Source organism: Sminthopsis crassicaudata, chromosome 2 (assembly GCF_048593235.1).
Source record: "Sminthopsis crassicaudata isolate SCR6 chromosome 2, ASM4859323v1, whole genome shotgun sequence".
NCBI lineage: Eukaryota > Metazoa > Chordata > Mammalia > Dasyuromorphia > Dasyuridae > Sminthopsis > Sminthopsis crassicaudata.
In genome coordinates, this window is record NC_133618.1 from 158,227,338 (window position 1) to 158,254,579 (window position 27,242).

Below are 27,242 nucleotides of genomic sequence, written 5' to 3' on the forward strand. Positions count from 1 at the left end.
TTAAAATGGAATTACTTCTTTAAATCCAGATCACTCTGGCTTTCACTGAATGGCCAATAATACCCCCTAGCCCAAGTTTCTGTGGCTCTTTATTTAATTTTTTGATGGCTTAAAATGAGTGTGAATAGCAATTGTTTTTTGTTCTGGCCAGAGGCTTTTCTGGGCCTTCCTCTCCAAGATTGATATTTTTTTGTGATGGAAAATTAATCTGCCTTTTGTCTTGGTTTTTTTAGGCAATGAATGGATATTGCTTCAGATACACTGAGGCCTAGGAAAGACTTTCATTTAGAAAGACCAAGGTCACCTCCTGTATAGCCAATTGTCTTAACTATTGTCTTGCCACTGAATTCTGATGACTGAGAGTGAAAACAAGAACTTGGTGCTACTGTGCCTCACTTAAATCCAGTTTACATGCAAGTCAAGCTATCATCCCATGATGTCACTGGTCCCCTTTGAAAACAAAGGATGAACAACATATAGCATTTTAAATCTACTGGTGTCCCTGCCTTGTCTCTTCCACTCAAGTTCATTCTCTACTCAACTGTCAAATTGATCTCCTAAAATTCAGGTCTACCTGTGACACACCCTAGGTTATATAACTCTAATGGGTTGTTTTTTCTTCCAGCATCAAATATGGAACTCTTTATTTGACTTTTAGTGCTCTTCTTAGCCTTCTTCTGATCTACCTTACTCCCCCTTTGTGTATACTGTGAAATTAATGACAGTGTCTTCCTTACTATTCATTGCACACAGAGGTCTCTCTCTGGGCTGAGTGTTTTTTCTTTTTTCTCTTCCCCCCCCCCCCCCGTTTGTTTGTTTTTAATTTATTTATTTGTCCATCCATTTATTTATTTGTTTGTTTGTTCATTTATTCATTCATTTATTCATTTCCAAAGCATATGAATGGGAAAAATTTCCAACATTGACCCTTGCAAAAGCCTTTTGTTCCAAATTTTCCCCTCCTTCCCCCCCACTACCTCCCCTAGCTGGCAGGTAGTACAATACATGTTAAATATGTTGAAATACATGTTAACTCCAATATATGTATACATATTTTATATAGTTGCTGCATAAGAAAAATTAGATCAAGAAGAAAGGAAAAGAAAAATTGAGAAAGAAAACAAAATGGGAGCAAATAACAGAGTGATTGCTATGTTGTGTTCCACACTCTGTTCCCACAATTTTCTTTCTTTTTCTTTCTTTCTTTTTTTTTTTTTTTCCCTGAGGCTGAGGTTAAGTGACTTGCCCAGGGTCACACAGCTAGGAAGTGTTAAGTGTCTGAGACCAAATTTGAACATGGGTCCTCCTGAATTCAGAGCTGGTGCTCTATCCCACTGCGCCACCTAGCGGCCCCTGTTCCCACGATTTTCAATCTCAGTGTAGATAGTTCTCTTCATCACATCACTGAACAAGTAGAAATGGTTTGAATCCTCTCATTGTTGAAGAGAGCCACTTCTGTCAGAATTGATCATTGTATAGTTTTGTTGTTGCCATGTATAATGATCTCCTGGTTCTGCTCATTTCACTTACCATTAGTTCATGTAAGTCTCTCCAGGCTGCTCTGAAATCATTCTGTTGGTCATTTCTTACAGAACAATAGTATTACATAACATTCATATAAGCATAATTGATAAGCCATTCTCCAACTGATGGGCATCCACTCAGTTTCCAGTTTCTTGCCCCAAAGAGACAAAACAAAGAGAGCTGCCACAAACATTTTTGCACATGTAGGTTTATTTTCCCTCCTTTAATATCTCTTTGGAATATGAGCCCAGTAGCAACACTGCTGCATCAAAGGGCATGCACAGTTTGATAACTTTTTGAGCACAGTTCCAAATTGCTCTCCAGAATGGTTGGATCTATTCACAGTTCTACCAACAATGAATGCATCGGTGTCCCAGTTTTCCCACATCCCCTCCAACATTTGCCATTATCTTTTCCTGTCATCTTAACTAATCTGACATGTGTGTAGTGGTATCTCTGAGTGTTTTTTTCCCTGGCTTTCCTTCACTCTTAGACTACTCTTCTACCTTATCTCTGCCTGTCTGCTTCTCTACCTTCTTTCATTCAAGTCTCACACAAAATTTTAACCTTCTACAAGAAGTCCCAGTCCTCTTAAATTTTCCTCCGAGATAGTCCCTAATTTATCCTGTATAGAGCTTTTTTATAGACAGTGGCTTACATGTTGTCTCCCCTATGAAACTAAGCTTCTTGAGAGCAGGAATGCTTTGTTTGTTTTTAACTTTCCTATGTGTCCCCAAAACATGGCACAGTATTGGCACATAGCAAACATAATAAATTTTGGTTAATTCAACTTAACCTACCCTGTTTGAATGTAATTTCCTTGTGAATAGGGATTGTTTAATCCTATTTATGTCTTTAGAAACCTAAATCTTATTTTCATTCAGACTGTGATATTCAGCATCTCTGTCCACTCAATTTCATCTCTTTCTTTAGCCTTCCTTTAGAGGGCTCAAAACTTTCCAGGTAAATTTTCAACAGCTTTGCTTGCTTTCAGCTCCATAAGGTTAGAAACTCCTTGATGTCCCACTCCTCTTTTCATCATGTTCCTTTTTTTGTGTGTTGTCTTCCCCCATTAGATTGTAAGCTCCTTGAGGTCAAGGACTATCTTTCTTTTTCTATTTATCTTTACCTAGTACATAGTAGGCACTTAATAAATATTTATCAAATACTTGACTTACCTGTTTGCCAAATTTTATTAGTCTTGAATGCTATTGAGAATTCACTGGCTATCTATTGATTAACACTTATTTTTCCTCCTGAAATTTTGGTTCTAAACAATTTATTGTATTGTACCAACTATGACTGGCTTAACCCCCTACCCCCCTATAATACAATTCTATGGAAATTTAGTACTTCACCCATCATAGGCCTAATTTTGATCTCTAAATAAATGATATATTTTCCCTTTTGTTCTATTAAATTATCATTTGTATGCAATTTATTTTCCTCCATATGATGTGAAAGTCTTTGGACTTATATGTTTTTAAATAGACTAGCTGTAATCATGTTTTTGTCATGTTGTGGTAACTTTTTTTGTCCAGCACCTGTAAAGGTTCTTGTATGTTAAGAAATCGATTTCTTCTTGATTTCCAGTTTCAACAGATTATTTGCAGTATTGATTGCTTATTTATTGGCTTCAAACATCTGAATTATTTTCTTACCCCCCACCCTTGCAATATTTTTCCTAAGGGAATTAAAAAGTTGTGTGGTGGCATTAAATATTACTCATTGCCAGTGATGACGTGTGCAAAATATAGTGTAACGGATGTCATCAAGAGATTGAATGAACACAAAGGAAATAGTTTTGATAATGTTGTGAGATTAAGGGATAATAGATGGAAAAATTAAATGTTGGTTTGATGCCTATAAAATATTATAGGAACTCTAGCATATTGGGTGGAACATCTGTAAAGAATATGTAGGATGATGTTATAAGAATCATATAAGATGGGAAGGCACATTGAAGAGAGTAATAGTTGAGATTAGCCACATTAATGAAATCACAGATCCATCAAAGCAACTAAATTATCCTTCACAAAATCCTTATTTTGGTGCCTCTACTTGATGAAGAGCCTAATCTCTTTGCTAAAGCATATAGTTCTGATGAGAGACTGCTGTCAGTGGACCAAGTTAGTATCAAGAATCTAAGTCACCAGAAAGTTATCTTACATGGCAAAGAATTATTTTGGCCATGGTAAAAATGTATATCAATTCATCTTTTACGTGATTCACTTTGCATTGATGTGACAGTGATAGAAATGGAAGCAGACTATACTAAGAATAACCCGATTCTTTTAAAATTTTAAATCACTATATTTCATTTTATGTTACTTTCATTTCTCAATATACATTTCTCTCTACCTTTCTTTTTGGTGAAAAATGCAACAAGAAAGAGACTTATAAAGTAATTCAGGGGCAGCTAGATGATGCAGTGGACAGAGCACCAGCCCTGAAGGCAGGAGGACCTGAGTTCAAATGTGGTCTCTGACACTTAATACTCCTGGCTATGTGACCCTGGGCAAGTCACTTAATCCCAATTGCCTGGGGGGGGGGTGAATTCCACAAAACTAACCAATAAATCAACTAAAGCCATAATTATGTCCAGTATTCCACAACCATTCTTACACATGTCATTCCATAAATTTTCCACTGATGATATATCTAGGATGCTAAAATTCTTTTAATATTTCATAGAAATTAGTGCAGTCCCCAGTATTAGAGTAGCATATTTGTTATGTGGGGGGAAAGAAATATGGTAGAAATATGGATCTTCAGAACAGGGTGGCCAAATATACATGAACTTGTCATCCTGTGACTGCCTACTTCTAGATGTATTTTGGGGCATTCTGACATCAGGTAAGAGGGATTGTACTGACTCTGTAGTATCATCCTTAGTGGGTACTTATGTAGGGTGGCAGTGTTTATGGACTTTAAAATGCTTGCACCCTCTTCCGAAAAATCAAAGTGGACACTGCTTAAACAAATGTACATAAGTATATATGCATTTTTAATTTTTTTAATCTTCATTTTTGTAGGCATTGGAGAAATATATACATGCATTTATACACACACACATTATTGATGGGAGGGAAAAATGAAATATGGGGGAAAAGTAGTCTCTCCAATACAAAGATTTTGATGCAAAATGTGTTGTATACTAATGAGGTTAAAATTATGAGGGAAAAGAATGAGAAGTGTAAGTGAGAATTGGGAATCTATTTACATTTTTTAGGTTCCTCTATTTTTTATGAATAACTTGATATTTGATTTGTAATTCTACTTTATTAAAGACATACACTTGTCTTTGCCCTCATATCCTTTTCTCATTCTTCTTTTTCTTCTCTTTTTATTTTGTTTCTCTGTGACATTCAGTGATTTTGTCATTACAGTATTGGGAGAGTTCTCAGATTTTTAACTAGTTTATCTTGATTTTAGCAGTATGGCTTGTTTTAAATATCTTTTGGGGTTGACCATTGTCTAAAGACTTCCTTGACATATGGCCATCTGCAATGTTTTCAAAGTTGAAATATGCTTCATATTTCTTACCTTGAAACAGTATATTGCATTTTGCTGAGCAGATAATCTTGGCCCATGTTTCCTAATTTCTTGCAACAGAGACATAAGTCTTTGCTTTTGTGACAGAGTCACAATACTAGTGTTATAAGTTGTGAGTTTTTTTGTTATTGTTGTTTGTTTATTTGTTTTATTGATCCTTTGGGTGATTAGCATGATCAAGTACTTTAGAGAATGTGGGGTGGAAAGGTAAATTGAAAAGGCCAGATTGTTTTTGTCCAGGATCCAGAATATTCAATGAGAAGTGGTAAGCAAATGGGCTAGTTGATTAAGCTTGGGGGATGTGGTGAATTCACTCAGACCAGCTTGTTCAGGAGTGAGATTCGAGTGCCTTTGGTTTAAATGAGTGTGTTGTGACAGATTTGCAGATGTTTCAGGAAAACCCTTATTTTGTGTGTGAGAATATTTAGATTCTGAGTTATTTGGGGAATTGCTAGTTGATTTTTTTTTTCTTTATGAAATATACCATTCTATGTGGCAATTTATTGAAAATGTAGAATAATTCTACGTAAAGGCCTCTCTTTTGGTAGCTTGCAATATTTATTGTTATTGAAATTATTAAGTAGAACCACTATATGCCTTGGATATGCTTTTTTTTCCTCATAAAAATCCACAGATTTCTTTTGACTAGATGAAAACAAACTTTTTAAAGCACTTTGTAATAGGCACCCTGTTAAACACCACGGATACAAATAAAGGGGGGGATTGGGGTGGGGGTGTGTGGATCATTACTGCCCAGAGCTCATAATCATATAATATGTGATCTTCCTCCATGGTAAGAGAATCTTAGGTTTATCCTATTAATATCTCTGAGAAGGATAATTTATTTAATAGGGGTATCACAGACTAGACTTTCATAGACTTATACCATTGTAGAACTGGTGAGGCCTCCATAGAACTTTAAACAGGAGCCTATTGAATCAGTTGAACTCAGTGGTTGTTGAGCAGTGCAAAAATATGGAACTCCTGGCAGTATTCCTTTTTTTTTTTTTTTTTTTTTTTAAGTATTTTAAGTATTTTTTTATTTACAAAATATATGCATAGATAATTTTTCAGCATTGACAGTTGCAAAACCTTTTGTTCCAATTTTTCCCCTCCTTCCCCCAGATGCAGATGGCAGGTTGACCAATATATGTTAAATATGTTAAAGTGTAAGTTAAATTTTATATATATATATATATATATATATATATATATATATATATATATATACACACACACACACACACATACATACATATATACATACATACATATCCAAACAGTTATTTTGTTGTACAAAAAAAATCAGACTTTGAAATAGTCTACGATTAACCTGTAAAGGAAATAAAAAATGCAGGCGGACAAAATTAGAGGGATGGGGAATTCTATGTAGTGGTTCATAGTCATCTCCCAGAGTTCTTTCGCTGGATGTAACTGGTTCAGTTCATTACTGCTCTATTGGAACTGATTTGTTTCTTCTCATTGTTGAAGAGGGTCACATCCATCAGAATTGATCATATAGTATTGCTGTTGAAGTATATAATGATCTCCTGGTCCTGCTCATTTCACTCAGCGTCAGTTCATGTAAGTCTCTCCAGGACTCTCTGAAATCATCCTGTTGGTCATTTCTTACAGAACAATAATATTCCATAACATTCATATACCACAATTTATTCAGCCATTCTCCAATTGATGGGCATCCACTCAGTTTCCAGTTTCTGTCTACTACAAAGAGGGCTGCCACAAACATTCGGCAATATTCCTTTTGAGAAGTTCACAGAAGATTCTTCCAAAGCCAGTTGAATCTGTTAGATGATCAGTATGAGCATTATACATTATTCATTTTTGGGTAGTTAAAATGAGAATAATTTGGGTACATAATCCCATAAAGATGAGTTTCCTTTAAGTAAGTTTAATGGGGTCAACAAAGGAGAGGATGAAATTTCTACAAGATAAGTGTTTGGTTGCCAGGATGAAAACTTTGAGATGTGGCCTATTTTACTACTACATCCCTTAAGCTTTCTATTCTGTCTGTATGTACCTACATATATGTGCAATGATTTTTACATCATTAAAACTTTCATATAATTAACATCTTTTTATTTTATGAAAATAAAAACTAAGTTAAGAATAATTTGTTAATATATGTAATATTTTCTAGTGGGATACTTTAATATGATTTATTTTGTGGATGTAGAAGAATGGACTATTTTACTTATAAATACATGGTTGCAATATAGCTCATACCTGAATTACCAGTTATCAAAAAAAAAAAAAAAAAAAGTGTTGTTCAATGGTCTTAAAAAAATCATCAAGAATTTATTCCCCTTTCCCCACACTTCCACATTCTACTGCAGAAAAAAAAAGAAAAACAAAACCTAGTCATGATAAACAAATTCCCTCATTGCCTATCTGTAATCTCCTTTATGAGAAAAAGGAAAGAAAATATTGTGAGATGGGAGGGGGGAGAAGCTGGATGATTAGCTATTGAATTACAATCATAATCTTGTTATATTTTTAAAGGTATTAAGTGAATTATTTATGTTTAATGATAGTTGGTGTCTTAGTTTAAATTTGGTAATGTTAAAAAAAATTCAGAAATAATGTCCTTGAATATCTTTCACTGGCTACTGTTGAAAAATGTTTGTTTACAAAGTTAATCCATTTTAAACTGCCATAAGCTGTAATATTTTCCCTTTTTTTGACACTACAGTGCAATATTTTGAATCAAAATGGCCTATAATGACTCCCCCCCCTTTTTTTTTTTAAACTTTTCCATAACAACATGAACACCAAATTATAGCTGTGCAATTATGTAAACAATGGAAATGCTTCTAGAATGAATCCTTCCTTTTAAAATTTCATTTTGTGTAACTGTTGAAAGGTTTGGTGCTATAATAAACAAAATTATTTTACACATTTATCGTTCTAAAGGTCAATTATGAAAGAACTAAAGAAACAACGTTATGCAAAATGAATAAACCAATTTCTGTTGCTGTCACCATATGTTTCTCTTATTGCTTATTTTTTCTCCAGTTACTGTGTACATAGCATTCAATTAAAGGGATTCATTTACCAAGCTGAATAGTTTGTGTTTATGGAGCTGTGCTTTGAAGGAAAGGAAACAACATGCCTCTGTTTGAATTACCTGATTTTTTTGCAAGATCACTGATAAGGGACAGATGTTCTCACTTGGTTACTTTCTCATAAACCTGAATCCTTTGATAAGCTGCAAAGTCACTGAATGATTATATTGCAATCTGGCATTTAGCATTTGACCAAAAAAAAAGAAAAGTTTTAAAACTTGAGTCATGAACTGTTACAGTATCTTGTGTGATAGATTATTTAAAATATAAAGAGTGTTTCTCTGTTTTGTATTAGCATACTTTCAAAATTATTTTGAATTTGATAGGTACTCCAAAGTCAGTTTTACCATGACTTTAGTTGAGGCTGAAGCCTATATAGAGTTATATTTTGACAAAATTGACTGTAAGTATTAATACAAAAGTTTTACAAATTATAATAACAAACACTAACCTGATTAAGATTTTTATGGCAAAAGCATTCTTTAAACCTTAAAATTCTTTGTAAATACAAATTATTGCTACTTCAAAAGATTTAACAGTTATAAAGCATTTGACTGAAACTAAAAGTCACAGAATCTCAGAGATGGTAGATTATCTCAGAGGTCTGTTAAGATCTATTCCTGAACCAGAATCCCTTTAAAATGTAAATCAAATGGTTCTCTAAGTTTCCTTATAGACCTCCAGAAAAGGAGAGCCCACTGCTTTTTGAGGGAGTCCATTCTACTTTGTGATGAATTCATTTATTAGGAAGATTTTCTATTATTTCAAGCTTATTTTTGCCTCTTTGAACTTCTATATTTTGTTGCTAACCCTTCCATTTGGGATTAAATTTTTATCTAAGTTTTAGAAGGTTTTTTGTAGTTATTGTTGTTTTTCAGACATAGGGAGAATAGAGTGGTGAGCTGAGAAACCTTGTTGAGTCAAATAAAAAACTTGCTACAGTAGTACAGGAAAAAGGTGTTAAGTACCTGAATTGGGGTTTATGGTTATGGTAGTTGAGAAGTGTGGAATAAGACATATAATAGAAGTAGAAGTGATAGAATCTGGTAATTGATTGAAAATGTAGGGGCCAGGGTCAGTGAAGAATGTGACAAAGAGTAATAGCTAAGGATAAGGATAAGGTTGCAGACCCAAATTAGGAGTTTTTAACCTGGTCTGTAAAATTTGTCTTTTAAAGAACTTTCTTATCTATATTTCTGCATAATTGTTTCCTATATATTTTATTTTCTGCATTTAAAATATATGGAAATGTGTGATACAGTATTTTATGTTTTTTGTATGTCTATTTTTATATGTGTATGTATTATATACACAAAGTTTTATATATATATATATATATATCATATTATAAAATGTATTTCCCACCAGTGATGTAGAAAATATAAATATCTTTTGGCTTTTTTTCCTTTTTTTTTTTTTTTTTTTTTTAAATATGAAAGAAAAGACAACAAGGGAAGTGAAGTAATTTGCCCAAGCTCATCCAGCTTCTAATATAGCTGGGGAACTAAGGGTTTTAGACCAGGTTCTGACAATTTCTTTAGTAATTTCTTAATTAATTTTCCTGACTTTCGTATTTAGGTCTTTTTGTTATTCCTCAGGTCTTTCTTTTAGCTAAGTTGTTATCCATTATTTTCCCCATGTTCTTCTAAATGTCTTTTCTCCAAATTTAATCTCTCATAATTCTAACGTCCCCAACCCCTATTCACTATTTCTTATTTTATTCAACTGCAAATCCTAGCCACATAACATCCTTCAGATGCTGAAAGTAGAATCAGACACATTCTCTCATTGGCTTGTTCATTCACTTACTCAGCAGGCATTTACTTTTACCAAGTATTCATTCATTTAGAAAGCAACCACCAAATGCTTATACTTACTATGATCCAGCCATAGAGTTTTGCAGGTGAAAATGAAAATAATTACTGCTCTGAAGAAACTCATTTTCTACTTGTTCAGCACATCAACTAGTGAAGTAGGGAATGTAGGCATTTTTAGGTTATTATTTTTATTTTTTTACATGAGAGGAAACAAAGTAAGAGATATCAAGTACTTTCCCAAGATCAGACCAGTAACTTTGTTGGGGAGCCCAGGTCTCAATTCCAGATCTGTTGATATTTCAAGTCCATTGTCCTTCTGCTAGACTATACTTAGCCTTTCAGTATGAACACCTTCATGAAGGAGACACTTTGCAAATACTAAAAGGTTGTTCTTCTTTTTCTTGTTGTTGTTATTAGAAATAAGAATTTCTTTTAGATATTCTGATGCTTTACTGTACTGTCATTATATCTGCTTAGTTTCTTATATTTTTCAAATTCCAGCAGATGTTTTAATACTAGTGCTTATGGAAAATATAGACAAACTTAAAATTTTAATTTGGACTGATATAATCCCAGAGGCATATTTATATGTTGTCTCCTTTGGAAATGTTTGCTACATAAATTATATCACAATATTTTTAACAAGTCAAAAATCTTTATAAAGTTTTTATGTTCAAGCCTAAACTTCACATGAGGCATATGGTATGTACGTACACACACACACACACACACACACACACACACACACACAGATACACACACAAATTTATCTCTATGTGTAGTTATAATTTATTGTACATAGTATTGTATAGGTAGATTTAATATTAAAATAAGCTAGTCTGTCACACAGAATAAATGTTGCATTACTTTGAAGAATATAGTAATAAAGAAAGCACCAGATTCTTTGTCTATTTTCCAGAAAATATAACAGCGTTCATATGATCTTTCAGGCATGTTGTAAACTAGATGGAATTTACACTATAAATTAGCATGAAGCAAATCTAGATTTTTCATCTTTCAGCATTTTTTAGTGACAGCAAAGAGCCATGCACTTAATTTGTATTTTGTGTTAGTCTGGTATTTATCCCTTGCAGCCATTACTACATAATTGTAAATCCTTTGAGCTTGGATTCAGTGTGGCTAATCAAACAAGCAGGTGTATTAAAACTAGGCTAACCTTTCTTTTCTTATGTATTAACCCTTTTCTAGGGCTTTCTATAATCTATGGTTACCACATCAAGTCCTACTTATTTCCTGATTTTCCTGTCATCTTGTGGGTGGTAGAGTTAGGTAGGCTAGCCATCTGCTCTCTTTCCCTCCCAGTTGGCTCCCTTTCCTTTAAGAAGCAGGTTTAGTTAAAACAGATTGGGTATGGTCCAGGGAGTGGAATAGAGTCTGTGTGAGTTTATTTTAGTCAAATTGGTTTGTAGCTTTTTAGAGTAACTAACAATCTTGTTATTTTCTTTTGCTTCTTTTCTCTTTACATTTACCTATCTTTTCCATTATGCATAGGCATCTGATGCTTTAGGAGAGTGCATGAAACATCCCTTCCACAGACACCTTAAAAAACAACAAAGAAATCAGAATTTGTTATGAAACAGTTTTTAGTTCTCACAGAGGTGTCATAAGATAACATTGTTGAAAACTATTTAATTTTAAACTTTGTTAAAGATGTTTTAAAAATTAAACAGGGTATGGGATTTAGAATCTTAACATTAACAGGTGGGATTAACACAAGCACAACAAAGTTAACATTATGGTTGTTTGCCTTATTAATCTTCAAATATGCTACATTCTGCTACCTTTTTAGCCAGGTTTGCATAAATCCTTTCATTGCAGCGTGTGTCAACAGAAATGTTCCTCCATCTGTTGCTGTATAGTTTGATGTCTGATATTCAGAGAGAAGGGCACAGCACAATGCGCACCTCTGTTAGTAGTTACAGGTGTGTTGTGAGGAACCCAGTGCATTAATCAGACCCTTAATTATGAAAAAGGTGGATCTTTTGTTCTGACCTTCGAGCATGAATTTACCATACACTTTAAAGAACTGCAGCATCCATCTGCTCCATCTCTTAGAATGTTTGTCTTGACTGATATTGACTTTAAAATGTATCAAAGGAAGTGAATTAAAATAGGTTTAAACATTAACTTGAAAGCAGCAGTGTAGCTCATTTTGATTAAGAAACTAAAGAATTTACCTGTTATGATTAGTAAAAATATTTTTTGTATGTCAAAATCACTCTTTAAAATGTTTTATTTAAGAATGGAGATATGTATTGACTTCTTAAAATTTAATTGGTTATGGTTGGGTAATAGATTTAAATTTTAGATATTAATGTTCTTCAGGCTTATTCTTTCTTTAATTTCTAAAGTGGCATGAAAAGAAATATAAGAAAAAAAATTGATGGCATATAAAGAGAGAATCTTAAAGTATTTTTTCCTAATTAGTGTCCAGAAGCTAAATGGATGCTCCTCTGGTTTAATTAATGTGTATAATCATAAAGTACTAGATAACAAGTTTAAAGTTTGCCTTATTTGTATTCCCTTTTCTTGACTTTCGTGAACGTTTCTCTGAAATCCAGATATATTAAGTGACTTAACTGAGATCATACAGTTAGAAAGCTGTAAGGGACAGAGGCATTATTTGAGCCTAAGTTAGTTGAGTATGTCCAAACAACAATGAAAACTGATTCCAAATTCACTTTTTTTTCTATTGCATTATGTAGTGGTCACTTTCATGTACTTTCATATATATGTGTAAATATCACTAATATATCACTAATAATAGTTATAACTTCAAATTTGAAAAATTAAATCATCAGACTTTTCTCTAGTCTGTGAGCTAATTTCTCAACATTTTAAAAGAGCGATTATTTCTGAAATGGAGTATGCCATTTACTTGGCAAACTTTACATTTTTTAAAAGGATAAAATTCTTTAACTGTAAAAGAATTTTCAGTCATGGAATAGCTGAAGAGGAAAAAAAGTATATTTTTAAAATCACCATTTTAGAAGTTGAAAAGCACTAGAGTTGGGAAGCATCATGTCTCTAACCTAGGCATAGTTGGAATATTGTATCCCTTGTATTTTTTAGTTTCCTCGGGAGCCTTTGAAACTTCTGACTAGAACTGGAAGGAACCCTCCAAGCTCACTGCTTACTCCGCTCTTCCTGTTCCTTACCCTTCATACTTTTTACAAGTGAGGAAACTGAGACTGAGCCTAAGTGCAACAAGAATTTACTAAATACTATTCTAGGACTTCTAGAAAGAGAAAAGCAAAAATGGAACAGACCCAGTCCTTGAAAAGGATACATTTTTTCAGAAGAAGCAACATATACACATATAATCTATATATAAAATGCAGGCAAAGTAATTTTCAGGTAAATATGAATACCAGCAGGTGAAGGTTATGACAAGACCTCATATGGAAATGAAAGGAGGTGGTGCTTGATCTGAGCATTGAAAGAGGCCAGAAATTGTAAGAGGAAAAGTTAAAGAAAGTATGTTTTAGGTCTAGAGGAGCTTAGCTAGTGCCAAAAAAAAGGTCTAGAGATTGAATGTTCTGTTTGAGAAAGAACAAAAAAGGCAACTTTGGCTGGATTGTAGTTTGCATAAAGGGGAATATTGTATAATAAGGCTGAAAAGGAAGATGGAACTAGGTTGGAATTAGGTTATGAAGGGCATTCCATTCCAAATAAAAGAGTTTGTATTTCATCCTTGAGCTAATAGGGAGTTAGTGGATTGTATTGAGCAGAGAAATTACATGGCCAGATTTGTACTTTAGGAGTATCACTTGGACAGTTGTATTGAATTATAGAGGAAAGAAATGAATCAAAGAGAATAATTAGGAGGCTATTTCAGTAGGGCAGGTGAGAGATGATGAGAGCCTGCACTAGGATAGTGATTATATGACTAGAGAGAAGAATACAGATGTGAAAGATATTGTGGGAATAGAATTGACAAGCGTTGGCATGTGAAAGTATATGTTGGAATAAGGGAAAGCAAGTTAAAGATGACTCTGAAATTGCAAACCTGGATAACTGGAAGGATATCAATATCTCTGACAAAAGTAAATAAGCTTGAAAGAAGAATGAATTTTTTTATTATAGCTTTTTATACAAAACATATGCATGGGTACTTTTTCTTTCTTTTTTGTTTTTATTATAGCTTTTTATTTACAAGATATATGCTGGATAATTTTTCAGCATTGACAATTGCAAAACCTTTTGTTCCAGTTTTTCCCCTCCTCCCCACCCCCTTCCCCAGATGGCAGATTAACCAGTACATGTTAAATATGTTAAAGTATATGTTAAATACAATATATGTATACATGTCCATACAATTATTTTGCTGTACAAAAAGAATCAGACTTTGAAATAGTATACAATTAACCTGTGAAGGAAATTAAGAATGCAGGCAGACAAAAATAGAGGCATTGGGAATTCTATGTAGGGGTTCATACTCATTTCCCAGAGTTCTTTCTCTGATTGTAGCTGGTTCAATTCATTACTGCTCTATTGGAACTGATTTGGTTCATCTCATTGTTGAAGATGGCCATGTCTATCAGAATTGATCATCATATAGTATTGTTATTGAAGTATATAATAATCTCCTGGTGCATGAGTGCTTTTTTTCAACATTGATCCTTGCAAAAACTTGTTTCAGCTTTTTCCCTTCTTCCCTCCACCTCCTTCTTTAGATGGCAGGTAGTCCCACATGTTAAATATGTTAATGTATATGTTAAATACAATATATGTATACATATCTATACAGTTAATTTGTTTCACAAGAAAGATCAGATTTCAAAAGAAGATAAAAATAAACTGAGAAGAAAAAAACAAAAATGCAAGCAAACAACAGAAAGAGTGGAATTGTTATGTTGTGGTCCATACTCATTTCCCAGTGTTCTTTCTCTGGGTGTAGCTGGTTCTGTTCATTACAGATCAATTGGAACTGATTTGGTTCATCTCATTGTTGAAGATGGCCAAGCCCATCAGAATTGATCATCATATAGTATTGTTGTTAAAGTATATAATGATCTCCTGGATCTGCTCATTTCACTTAGCTTCAGTTCATATATATATATCTCCAGGCCTCTCTGTATTCATCCTACTGGTCATTTCTTATAGAACAATAATATTCCATAACATTCATATACCATAGTTTATTCAGCCATTCTCCAATTGGTGGGTATCCCTTCAATTTCCAGTTTCTAGCCACTACAAAAAAGGCTTCCACAAACATTTTTGCACATACAGGTCCCTTTCCCTTCTTTGAGATATAAGCCCAGTAGTAACACTGCTGGATCAAAGGATATGCACAGTTTGATAACTTTTTGAATATAATTCCAAATTGTTCTCCAGAATGGTTGGATCCATTCACAACTCCATCAACAATGCCATCAGTGTTCCAGTTTTTCCACATCCCCTCCAACACGTTATCTTTTTCTGTCATCTTGACAGGTGTGTAGTGGTATCTCAGAATTGTCTGAATTTGCATTTCTCTAATCAACAGTGATTTGGAACACCTTTTCATATGACTAAAATTAGCTTCAATTTCTTCATCTGAAAATTGTCTGTTCATATCCTTTGACCATTTATCAATTGGAGAATCGCTTGATTTTTTTTTTTTTTTTTTAATAAATTAGAGTCAATTCTCTATATATTTTGGATATGAGGCCTTTATGAGAACCTTTAGCTGTAAAAATGTTTTCCCAGTTTATTGCTTCCCTTCTAATCCTGTCTGCATTAGTTTTATTTGTACAAAAGCCTTTTAACTGAATATAATCAAAATTTTCTATTTTGTGATCAATAATGATCTCTAGTTCTTCTTTGGTCACAAATTCCTTCCTCCACTACAAATCTAAGAGATAAAACTATCCTATGTTCTTCTAATTTATTTATAATCTCATTCTTCATGTCTAGATCATGAACCCATTTTGATCTTATCTTGGTGTACAATGTTAAGTATGGGACAATGCCTAGTTTCTCCTATACTAATTTCCAATTTTCTCAGCAATTTTTGTCAAATAATGACAAAAGCTGGGGTCTTTGAGTCACTAGAATGCTATAGTTATTGACTATTTTGTCTTGTGAACTTCACCTATTTACACTGAACAACTAGTCATTACTTAGCCAATACGAAATGGTTTTGGTTAACACGACTTTATAATATAATTTTAGATCTGGTATAGTTAGACCACCTTCATTTGATTTTTTTTTTTTCATTAGTTGCCTTAAAATTCTTGACCTTTTGTTTTTCCAGATGAATTTTGTTGTTATTTTTTCTAGATCATTAAAATAGTTTCTTGGGAGTCTGATTTGTATAGCACTAAATAAATAGATTAGTTTGGGTAGTATTGTCATTGTCATCTTTATTATTTTTGCTTGATCTATCCAGGAGTACTTAATATTTTTTCTAGTTGTTTACATCTGATTTTATTTGTGTGGAAAGTGTTTTGTAGTTCCTGACTTTCCCTTGGCAGATAGATTCCCAAATATTTTATACTATCAACAGTTATTTTAAATGGAATTTCTCTTTGTATCTCTTGCTGTTGGATTTTGTTAGTGATGTATAAAAATGCTGGTAATTTATGTGGATTTATTTTGTATCCTGAAACTTTACTAAAGTTGTGGATTATTTCTAATAGCTTTTTAGTAGAATCTCTGAGGCTCTCTAAGTATACCATCATATATATCATCTGCAAAGAGTGATAATTTGGTTTCCTCATTACCTACTCTAATTCCTTTCATTTCTTTTTCATCTCTTATTGCAGAAGCTAGCATTTCTAATACAATATTGAATAGTAATGGTGAAAGTGGGCAACCATGTTAACTCCGGATTTTACTGGAAATGGTTCCAATTTATCACCATTACATATGATGCTTACTCTGATGGTCTTAAATAGATATTATTGACTATGTCCATTTATTCCTATACTCTCTAGTGTTTTTTTAATAGGAATGGATGTTGGATTTTATCAGATGCTTTTTCTGCATCTACTGAGATGATTATATGTTTTTTGTTAATTTGGTTATTGATATAGTCAATTATGCTAATAGTTTTCCTAATATTGAACCAGCCCTATATTCCTGGTATAAATCCTACTTGTTCATGGTGTATTATTACCTGGAGATGATTTTCTTTTTACTAAGATTTTATTTAAGGTTTTAACATCAATGTTCATTAGGGAGATTGGTCTATAATTCTTTCTCTGTTTTCTTCCTACCTGGTTGAGGTATCAGTACCATGTCTGTATCAAAAAAAGGAATTTGATAGGACTCCTTCATTCCCTATTTTTTCAAATAGTTTATATAGTATTGGAGTTAATTGTTCTTTAAATGTTTGGTAGAATTTGCATGTAAATCCATCTGGTTCTGGGGATTTTTTCTTAGGGAGTTGATTAACAGCTTGTTCTATTTAAAATGGTTTTAGTCTCCTCAGGGTTTGAAGTCTGCTCTCTTTCCATGTAGAATCAATAGTTAGTGCCCGCTTTGCCTTTTTTCCTCATTTTGAAAAAAACAAAAACTATGGTCTGCTTATGGGGGCAGTGTGGTATTTCCATACTGCTTGTACAGATAACAGGAAGTGGCAGTGAAGGAGCAGTGGGACAGCACCTACAGACTGCACTGGAACCTGAAATCAGGTCCTGCAATCAGCAGCAGCCAAAAGGCAGCTACTATGACTGCGCTGGGACCAACAACTGTGGCTGGACTTGGATCACACTGAGTTACTCCTGGTGTTGGATGAGTGTGGCCAGGTCCTGAGAGACCCCAGTGTTTTGGGTTATTTGCTTCCAGGGCAAAGTAGCTGACACTGTGGTAAAGTTCTCCCCACAGATTTTCCATCAGTAGAGACCACGCCCACACCCCCCTCTCCCCCCTCTGCTTAGCGTGTGAGGTGTTTCCTGAGTTCTCATTGCCAACTTGCTTGATGGCTGTGCCTGGCCTAGCCCCATTCCGTCCCTGCCCGCGAGGAAAATAGACCTTTTCTGGTGAATTTCAAGAATATCTTGTGTTGGTAATGTGTTGTACTCCCAATATTCATGAGTTCTGACAGCCAAGCACTAATTCCAAGGCTGTATATCGTTGAAATAGATTGAGGGAAAAGAACAGTTTAGGAAGATGCTTGTGTCCTCTCCGCCATCTTGGCTCTGCTCCCAAGAAGAATGAATTTGAAAGAATGATAATTCTACCTATGGCATTTTGAGTTTGAGATTCTTATCCCAATCCACTTTGAAATATCCAGTAGACAGTTAGTCAGGTGAGACTAGAAATGTATTGTGAGGCAAGTGTTAGAAATGTGGATCCATGAGATTTGTGTAGAGATAAGTGTACTCTTTGGACATGATGAGGTCATCAAAAGAGATAGAGAGACTAGGGAAGGTAAAAGGGCACCAGAATGAAACTTGGGGAACTCATTCATTCAAGGAATGGGATATGGTTGATAGTCTATCAAAGGAAACCGAAAAGAAATGGTCAGACAGGTAGAAGGGAACCAAGAGAGAACATTCTCACAAAAACTCAAGGAGAATATAGTGTGTGTGTGTGTGTGTGTGTGTGTGTGTGTGTGTGTGTGTGTGTGTGTGTGTGTTTATCAGTGTCAAATACTGCAGAGAGGTTAAGAAGAATGAGGACTGAAAAGACAGTTGGATTTAGTAATGGAAGAGAGCTGTTTTGATTGAGTAGTGAGAGTGGAAACTAGATTGCAAAGAGTTGAAAAGTGAGTAAAAGTTAAGGAAGTTGAAGTACTCAGTGCAATAGTATTTTCTTAGAATTTGGCTGTGAAAGAAAAGGGAGATATAGATGGACAATTTTAGAGGGATGGTAGGGTCAAATGAGTTTTTTCAAGGAGTAGGTAACCCGATGTTTTGTTTTGTCAACTTTTCACATAATGCCTATATGACATGGAAAACAGAATTTCTTGGAATTTAAATATGTACATTTATGAAGACTAATTGTATTATTCTACAATGTCTATTGTTAGAGAATCCTTTATATATTTTAACTTTATTCTGCCTGTCCTTCTTCTGTAATGTAAGGCATTATATTCCTAAAGGGGAACATTAGTCCTTGTAGCCTAGACTCTGGTACAACCAGTCCCAATTGGTATTAAAATGAGTAGAAAGAATAGCACCTTTGAAGAGAGAAAACTTGGAGTTGTGCTCGGCTGCTTTCTGGTTTCATAAGCAAATCTTTCTTTAGTTTCAGTTTTCTTATCTTTAATAATGTTTTCACTAACTAGCCTGCCTCTAAGGATGTTGTGAGGGCTAAATGACTAAAGATACTTTTGAATCATAAAGTGCTATTAATATAAATTATTGCTCTTATTAGGACTAGCTGCATTATTTGACAAATCACTTTGATTCTTGGTGCCTTATATTTTCATTTTGAAGATAGATACTGCAATACCTGATTCTAGGAATTAAGTGGGCTAGGTGATCTTCAAAGTCCCTTCTAGCTGTAAAATCTATGATTTATTCATCTTATAAAGATGTCTATGATATATTTATCTCGTAGGGAGGTCATGAACACATATGAGGTAATAATTCTTTCCTCAAGTATATACACTCAGCTCTTGAAGGCCTTGTAGAAATACCAAGTATAAAATGCTGGTGTAAATTTTAGAGTATCATTGATTTTTTTTTTCCTTGTAAAACTTAACATGCTATCTCATGTTTTGTTTTTGTTTTTGTTTTTTCCTGTCCTTCAGGATATTTTAAATACGGTTATAAAGCATTGTCCTTCCCGGTTTTTCTTCTTGGCTTTACCTGGTTTTACAATGCTGATAGGAGACTTCATCACTGCTGCATCCAGAGTTCTTAGTACAGACATGTTGGCGGTGAGTATGACAATGCTCAACATCCAAGTTCCCAAGAGAGGGTACAGTCGCTAACAAGGTTCAGATTTCTCCACTCTTAACAGGTGTTGACTCATTAGTGCAATGTGAAACTGGGCTCTCAGGGTAGATACCATGGCAGCTGATGTGTGAAATTGTAGGATAAGGTGACATACTAGTATTGCAAAGGTGTTTCATCAAAAGGCCAAAGTGTGAGAAATCATATCCTTACTAGTATTTCAGCACATTTACACACTAAAAAGCAAGTCTTGGGTTTCACAATATCATTAGCTTTTTATAATAAATGGAAATGGACCTAGATGCTTGTAAAAAACACAGATTTCTAAAGGTAATGGCATTAAGAACTTTTTTTATTAGATAGAGGTTGAGACATATAAAATATTTTGATTTCTTTAAAATGGGAAAATAATGGTTCTTAAATTGAAGGAATTTTTAAAAATTACTCATTCCATAGCAATTTGTTAAGGACTTAATATCAAAACATTGTCTTCGTATATCTTTGTTTCAATTTCTATATAATGTCCTAGAATACTATATCATTTATACTAATATTATTTCATGATTTTATTCATGATTATAAACCAAACTATTATTAAATAAAAATTATATGTTGTTTATTAAAGCTAATATATTATAAGCAGATGGTCATAAATTTGGACTGTAATGTAAAGTTTATGCTTAATATTTTCTTTTTATCTTTACATTTAATCAGAATATTGTGAGGTACCTTGGACAAATCAGTCACTCAGCAAGCATTTCTTAAGCACTTTCTCTGTGCTAGGTACTGTGCAAGGTGATGAGGACACAAATAATGAATATATGTTTATAAGGTGCAGACAAGCCTGTAGTCTCATGATTGAATGAGGTTTTTATGTTTAAACTTGTGTCTTTTTCTTTATTACCTATTCATGCCCATTTTAAATGTATTTTTTTCTGTATGATTCTCCCTCAGATTGGTGAGCCTGATTATTAATTGAGGGCTTCTGTTACTATTAATAGGAAAGAACTAAGCATTTACCCTATTAGACAAAACCAGACCCCAGAATCATTTACAAAAATGTTTATTGAAACATTAATACCTAACAGCTTGAATTTACTTTCACACTTAGTTACTTAAAAAAAGGAAAGATTGAAAAAAAAGGATAAGCATGAGGTGGAGAATGATTTAATTATGAGGTCACAGCTGCAGAATAAGAGAGAAGGATGCCAGCTGCTAAATTGGAATTTCTAAAATACAAATCTAGCTGTGTCATCTCCCTAATCAAAAATCTTCAATGGCACCCAGTTGCTTCTAGGGTAAAAGTAGAGTCTTCCTCAGTGTGGCATTTCAAAGCTCTTAGTAACCTCGCTTCCACCTATTTTTCATCCTTACTTGATGCTGTCTCTGTTTAAAAGACTGGTAGTTCTTTTACATGAAATTGTATCTTTTACCTCCATGCTCTATGAAGCATGGGATGCTTCACTTTTTCTTCCTCAGTTAATCACTTAGTCATTTAAGAAGAATTGTAGGTACTTTCTATGAGGTAGCTAAATGGCTCACTAGAAAGATCTGGGCCTGGAATCTGGAAGACCTAAGTTCAAATTTAACCTCAAAATTTTATTTATAAGCTCTGTAGCCCTGAGCAAGTCTATTAACTTGTATCTGCTTCAGTTTTCTCAATTACAAAATGAGGATATGAACACTTATCTCACTTGGTTGATAAAATGAGATGATGTATGTACAACTCTCAGCACAATTCCTGGTACATAGCACAATAATAAATGTTTATCTCCTTTCTCCTTCCATTATTATATGCCAAGCATTGTGCCAGGAAGGCATTGTATATTGTATATTATAGATATACAAACACAAGAAAAAAAATCAAGGAATTTACATTCTAATCCTTATTCATTTATTTATGTATTCATTCATTCATTCATTCATTCATTCATTCATTTATTTATTTGTTTGTTGAAGTACAGCTCACGTGACACCAATGTAAATTTGTTGTTGTTCAGTCTTTTCAGTCCAGTCTTACTCTATGTCACCTCTTTTTGGGAATTTTCTTGGCAAAGATATTGAAATGATTGATCATTTCTTTCACAGCTCTTTTTGAAGATGAAAAAACTGAGGCAATAAGGGTTAAATGATTTGCTCTGGGTCATATGACTAATAAGTATCTGAGGCAGGGTTTAAAATTGGGTCTTTCTGACGTTAGACATAGTGTTCTACCCAAATATCTTCCTCCCATTTTTTTTTTTTATTTATATACAAATTGAATCAGGAATACAATCCCCTGAAGGCAGAGCCTGTTTAGTTTATCTCATTGTGTTTCTCTTTGTGAGAAACATGCTTAATAATTTGTAATAAGTTGAGGGTGGAAAGGAAAATCTTATTAATTGCAGTGTGTGACACTGTTAGGGCAGGGAATATATACTAACTTAAAGATCACCTGATTGAATTTCCCTTTAAAAAGAAAAAGGGGTACAGAATGGATTAGAAAGCACAACAATAACAATACATTGACTAAAGGAAATATACCTAAGACCAAATATCTGCATATTCAAAATAAGAAGATAGATTAAAAATTATCATGTTATATTTAACATGTATTGGACTACCTGCCAGATAGGGAAGGGGTGGAGGGAAGAAGGGGAAAATTTGCAACAAAAGGTTATAAAAGGGTCAGTGCTGGGAAAATTACCCCTGCATATGCTCTGTAAATAAAAAGCTTTAATTTAAAAAAAAAAAATTATCATATTAAAGCATTGAAGAGAATCTAGGGAATTAAGAATTACAGTCATGATACTGGACCAAACAGAATTTACGTTAAAATAGATTGATAATTATAAATATTATGCTTAAAAGTACCTTTGTTAAAAATATTAATTATGTATTCTCCAACAATGTTACTATATTACTCAATAACATTGTCAAAGGAAAAAGCAACAGATTTGCAAAAAAAAAAAATTACAAAGGAAAACTAAAAGTTACTGAATTATTACTTCACTAACAAAATAACAAAAACAAAAACATTAACAAGAAGCTATAAATAAATGCTTAAAAAACCCCACTAGATTTGATAGCTGTAAAAAGAGAATGAAATAGGCATAGTAAGGATTATCTGTTACTAACAGTTATATTAGTTAGTATATAACTATCAGTTATATACTAACAGCATTTTTTGCTGGTTCTTTATAATAATCGAAGTCAAAATATATCAAAATATAGTGTTCTTCCAAAAGTAGGTCATATTATAAAATTAGATCACTTTTAAAGACAATACACATATAATACACACATAAGCATGGACACATAAACATACACTGAATAATTTCATTTATTATGGGCCTTACTCAAACTTATACAAGCCAACTTGGTTGCCAGTGTTTTAGAAGTGTGAGCTAGACTCGACTATTTAGCATTTAAGGTACCTAGTGTATTAGTATAAATCTGTTCTATATACAGTAAAACGAACTATATACACACTGAAACAGAAAGACTTTAATAGCTTTTCTTTTGTGCTTTGTATTTCTTTCAAATGAAGATCATTAATGATTTAGAAAAATTTCAAAAGGGAGGCCCAGCAATCAACATCAAGTAAACCGCCATCTAGAGGGAAGGGGTGAGAGGGGAAAAAGGGAAAAATCTGGAACACAAGGTTTTGCAAGGGTCAGTGCTAAAAAATTATCCATGCCATGTGTTTTGAAAACAAAAACTATAATAAAAAGAAAGAAAATCAAGTAAGAGAAAAAGGAAAAATTAGGGAAAGAATTGAGAGAGGTGCAAAAAGAAATACAAAAAGCTAATGTAAGGAGAAGAATGCCTTAAAAAGCAAAATTGGCCAATTGGGAAAGAAGGTACAAAAGCTCACTGAGGCAAATAATTCCTTAAAAAATAGAATTGAGCAAATGAAAGCTAAGACTTCATGAGAAATCAAGATACAATAAAGCAAAAAAAAAAAAAAAAAAGAAAGAAAGAAAGAAAGAAAGGAAACTATAAGGGAAAAATAAAGTGAAATATCTCTTTGGAAAAACAATTGACATGGAAAATGGATCCAAGAGAGATAATTTTAAAATTATTGGTGTATCAGCAGCCCCTGATCCAAAAAAAAAGCCTGGAATTATCTTTAAAGAAATTACCAAAGAAAACTGAATTGATATTCTAGAACCAAAGGATAATATAGAAATTGAAAGACTCCACCAATCATCTTCTGAAAGAGAACCCAAAATAAAAACTCCCTGGAATATTATAGCCAAATTATGGAATTTCTAGGTCAAGGAAAAAATACTTCAGGTATCCAGAAAGAAACAATTCAAGTATAGTGAAGCCACAGTCAGGATAACACAAGATCTAGCAGCTTCTACATTAAAGGACCAGAGGTCTTGGAATATGATGTTCTCGAGAGTAATGGAGCTAGGATTGCAACCAAGAATCACCTACCCAGAAAAACTGAGTCTAATCTTTCAGAGGAAAAGATGGTCATTCAATGAAACAGAGATTCATGATGAAAAGACCAGAACTGAATGGAAAATTTAACTTTCATATATAGGACTATGGAGAAGTATAAGGAGATAATCAGGAAAGTGATATATTATAAAGCACTTAATAAGTTTTATCTGTTTACATTCCTACATGGGACGATATTTGTTACTCATTAGAATGTTCTCATTATTGCAGTTAGCAGGAGTATATAATGGACAGAGAGTACAGATATGAGTTAAATATGAAGGGATAATATCTTTTTTTTTAATGAAGAAATTAAGGGGTGAAATAGGAATGTACTGAGGGAAAGGGAACTCACCCTCACCTTGGGATCGCCTCACACTCTGTCTCTGCCACTTCAGCCCAGTGTAGAAGCGTGCGTTGCTAAAGCGAATTTAGGTAGAACGTCACTTCGGGTCTGATTTTTCCATAACCCGGCTGGCTGTATAACGTCCTCAGCAGGCTACATAACGTCCTCAGCAGGCTGCATGTGGCCCACAGGCTGTAGTTTGAGGACTCCTGGCTCTAAAATATATTACATTTGATAAGTGATATACACTTAGTAATAAGAATGTGATCATCTCAACATATTAGTTGTCAGAGACAACCTTTCTTTGAAACAATTTGGAGACTACAGAAATACCCATATGGGTATCTGGAAAATTGGCTTATTGGAGTATACTCCAAGAAGTATTCTCTGTATCATATCAGGGGTTCTCAAACTACGGCCCGCAGGCCAGATGGGGCCGCTGAGGACGTTTATGTGGCCCTCCGGGTTTATAGTAAATGGACTGAGGGGCAGAGACAAGAGTGTGAGTTTTTGTTTTTACTATAGTCCGGCCCTCCCACAGTCTGAGGGACAGTAAACTGGCCCTCTATTTAAAAAGTTTGAGGACCACTGCGCTATATTCTATAGAATGATAGCAATGTACACATAGAACACAGAAGAATAATCAACTATATACTCTGGTATCCAGCAATTAAGACCAATATAGAAGAATGTTATGGGATGTTATGGAAATGATGATTAAGAGGAAAATTAATTGAATGTCCTTTAGAAAAATGGTAATGATGATGTGATTACCTTCTTCAGAGGGAAAGTGGAGTTTGGGGAAATCTCCCCAATTATTTTGCTTGCCATGGTGTGTTTAGTTAATTCTCAGTAAGTATGTAATAAATGCTTTTAGTCATTCATTCTGGAATCATGATTGTTCATTGTCTTAATCCTAGCTAGATCTTAATTCTTTCACAGTTTTTATTAATATTGTCATGGTCATTGTGTAAATTATTTTGATTATTCTTATTTCATTCTGCATCAGAACATATAAATCCTCCCAGATTTTCTAGATATGTCTCATTCATTACATCTTATAATGCAACAGTTCGTCACTATATTATATACCATATTTTTTCCAGCAATTGCCAATTGATAAACGCCCACTTTGTTTTCATTTTTTTGTGAGGGGGGGTGTAGTGGTAATGGTGGTGTTGTTTTAACATTACTGCAAAGTGGCCCTTTGTTTTGTAGGTGTCCTTTTCTTCTTTCATGGATTTCTTTGGGGTATCAAAGTAGAATAGAAAGAAAGGTATATAGAGTTTAGTGACTTTGTAAGTATTATTCCTTTTCAGAATTACTTTCTAGAATTCTTAAATTATTATGCCAGTCTCATGTAGGAGAGAGAATTTGAGACTTGTTTGAATTTGCATTAATTTTATGATTTGGGACACTTTTATATGATTGTTGATATCTTGCTTTCCTTTTTTTGGAGTAGTCGTCATATTCTTTATTTATCTATTACTGAATCATTCTTGTTTTTATATATTTGCATTAATTCCCTGTATGTTTTGGATATCAGAACACAGACATTTTTCTATTTAAATTACTTTTTAATTCTAACTGCAAAGATTTTTTCCCTTTTTAAAATTTCCCTTTTAATTCTAACTTTTACATAAATACATTTCAAATTTATGTAATTAAAATTGAACATTTTATTTCCTGTGCTTTTACTAGCTTGTTTAGTCAAGAATTCCTCTCCCATTCATAATTATAAAAGGTATTTCCTCCCTGCTCCTTACATTTGTTTGGGATGTGATCTTTATATCTAGATTATATATCAATCTGGAACTTTTTGTGATATAGAATCTAAAATATTGATCTAAACCTATTTGATTAATATATGCTGGTCCATGTCTATTTTGTTGACATAGTGAATCCTTATTCCAGTAGTTGGAGCTCTTGGATTTCTCAAATGTTATATATTTTATGTCATTTTTACTTAATCTGACCCACTGATCAATTTTTATATTATATATATATTGTTTAGATTTTAATGACAATTTAGCATTACTTGAGTTCTTTTAGTGCTAACATATCTTATAATGCTAGACTGGGCCATTCCTGCCCAATTTTTTCATTAGTTTCCTTAAAATTCTTTCCCAATTGTTCCTCTTTACATATTTTCTTATTATTTTTCTAAAGCTATATAATAAATAGTTTGATATTAATAATTTGATATGACACTGAATCTCCAAATTAATTTCGGTGGTATAGTCATTTTTATCATATTGTCATGAAGAGTCAATATCCAATTATTTGTCTTTTTTTTTTTTCCCCCCCAAAAGATTGTTCTGTAGTTTTATTCACATAATTTTCTTCTGTGTTTTGGTAACAAGCCTCCTAGGTTTATGTGTTCTGTAGTTATTTTTAGTGGAATTTCTTTTTCTTTTTCTTTTTTTCCTATTGGGTTTTGTTCATAAATCAGAAAGAATGATTTTCTTAATCCAGATTACAAATCACCTAAATCTTATACTGTGTAATTCTTATTGGTGTATTTCCATAAATCTATGTGAATCAACCATCTATTCTGTAGGTAATCTCTTTATTGTTTTTTTTTTTTTTAATATTTCATAGATACCAGTTCACTACATGAATTTTTCTT

The 27,242-nt window shown here is 33.3% G+C and overlaps 1 protein-coding gene across 1 annotated transcript in view; it reads left to right on the top strand.

Annotated features, from left to right (window-relative positions):
• The window catches only part of RALGAPA2 (Ral GTPase activating protein catalytic subunit alpha 2), a 387,908-nt gene that overhangs the window by 158,856 nt on the left and 201,810 nt on the right, over window positions 1–27,242 (top strand). Inside the window, 1 exon segment of the mRNA XM_074287744.1 lies at window positions 19,692–19,820. Coding sequence (XP_074143845.1) covers window positions 19,692–19,820 — 129 coding nt within the window.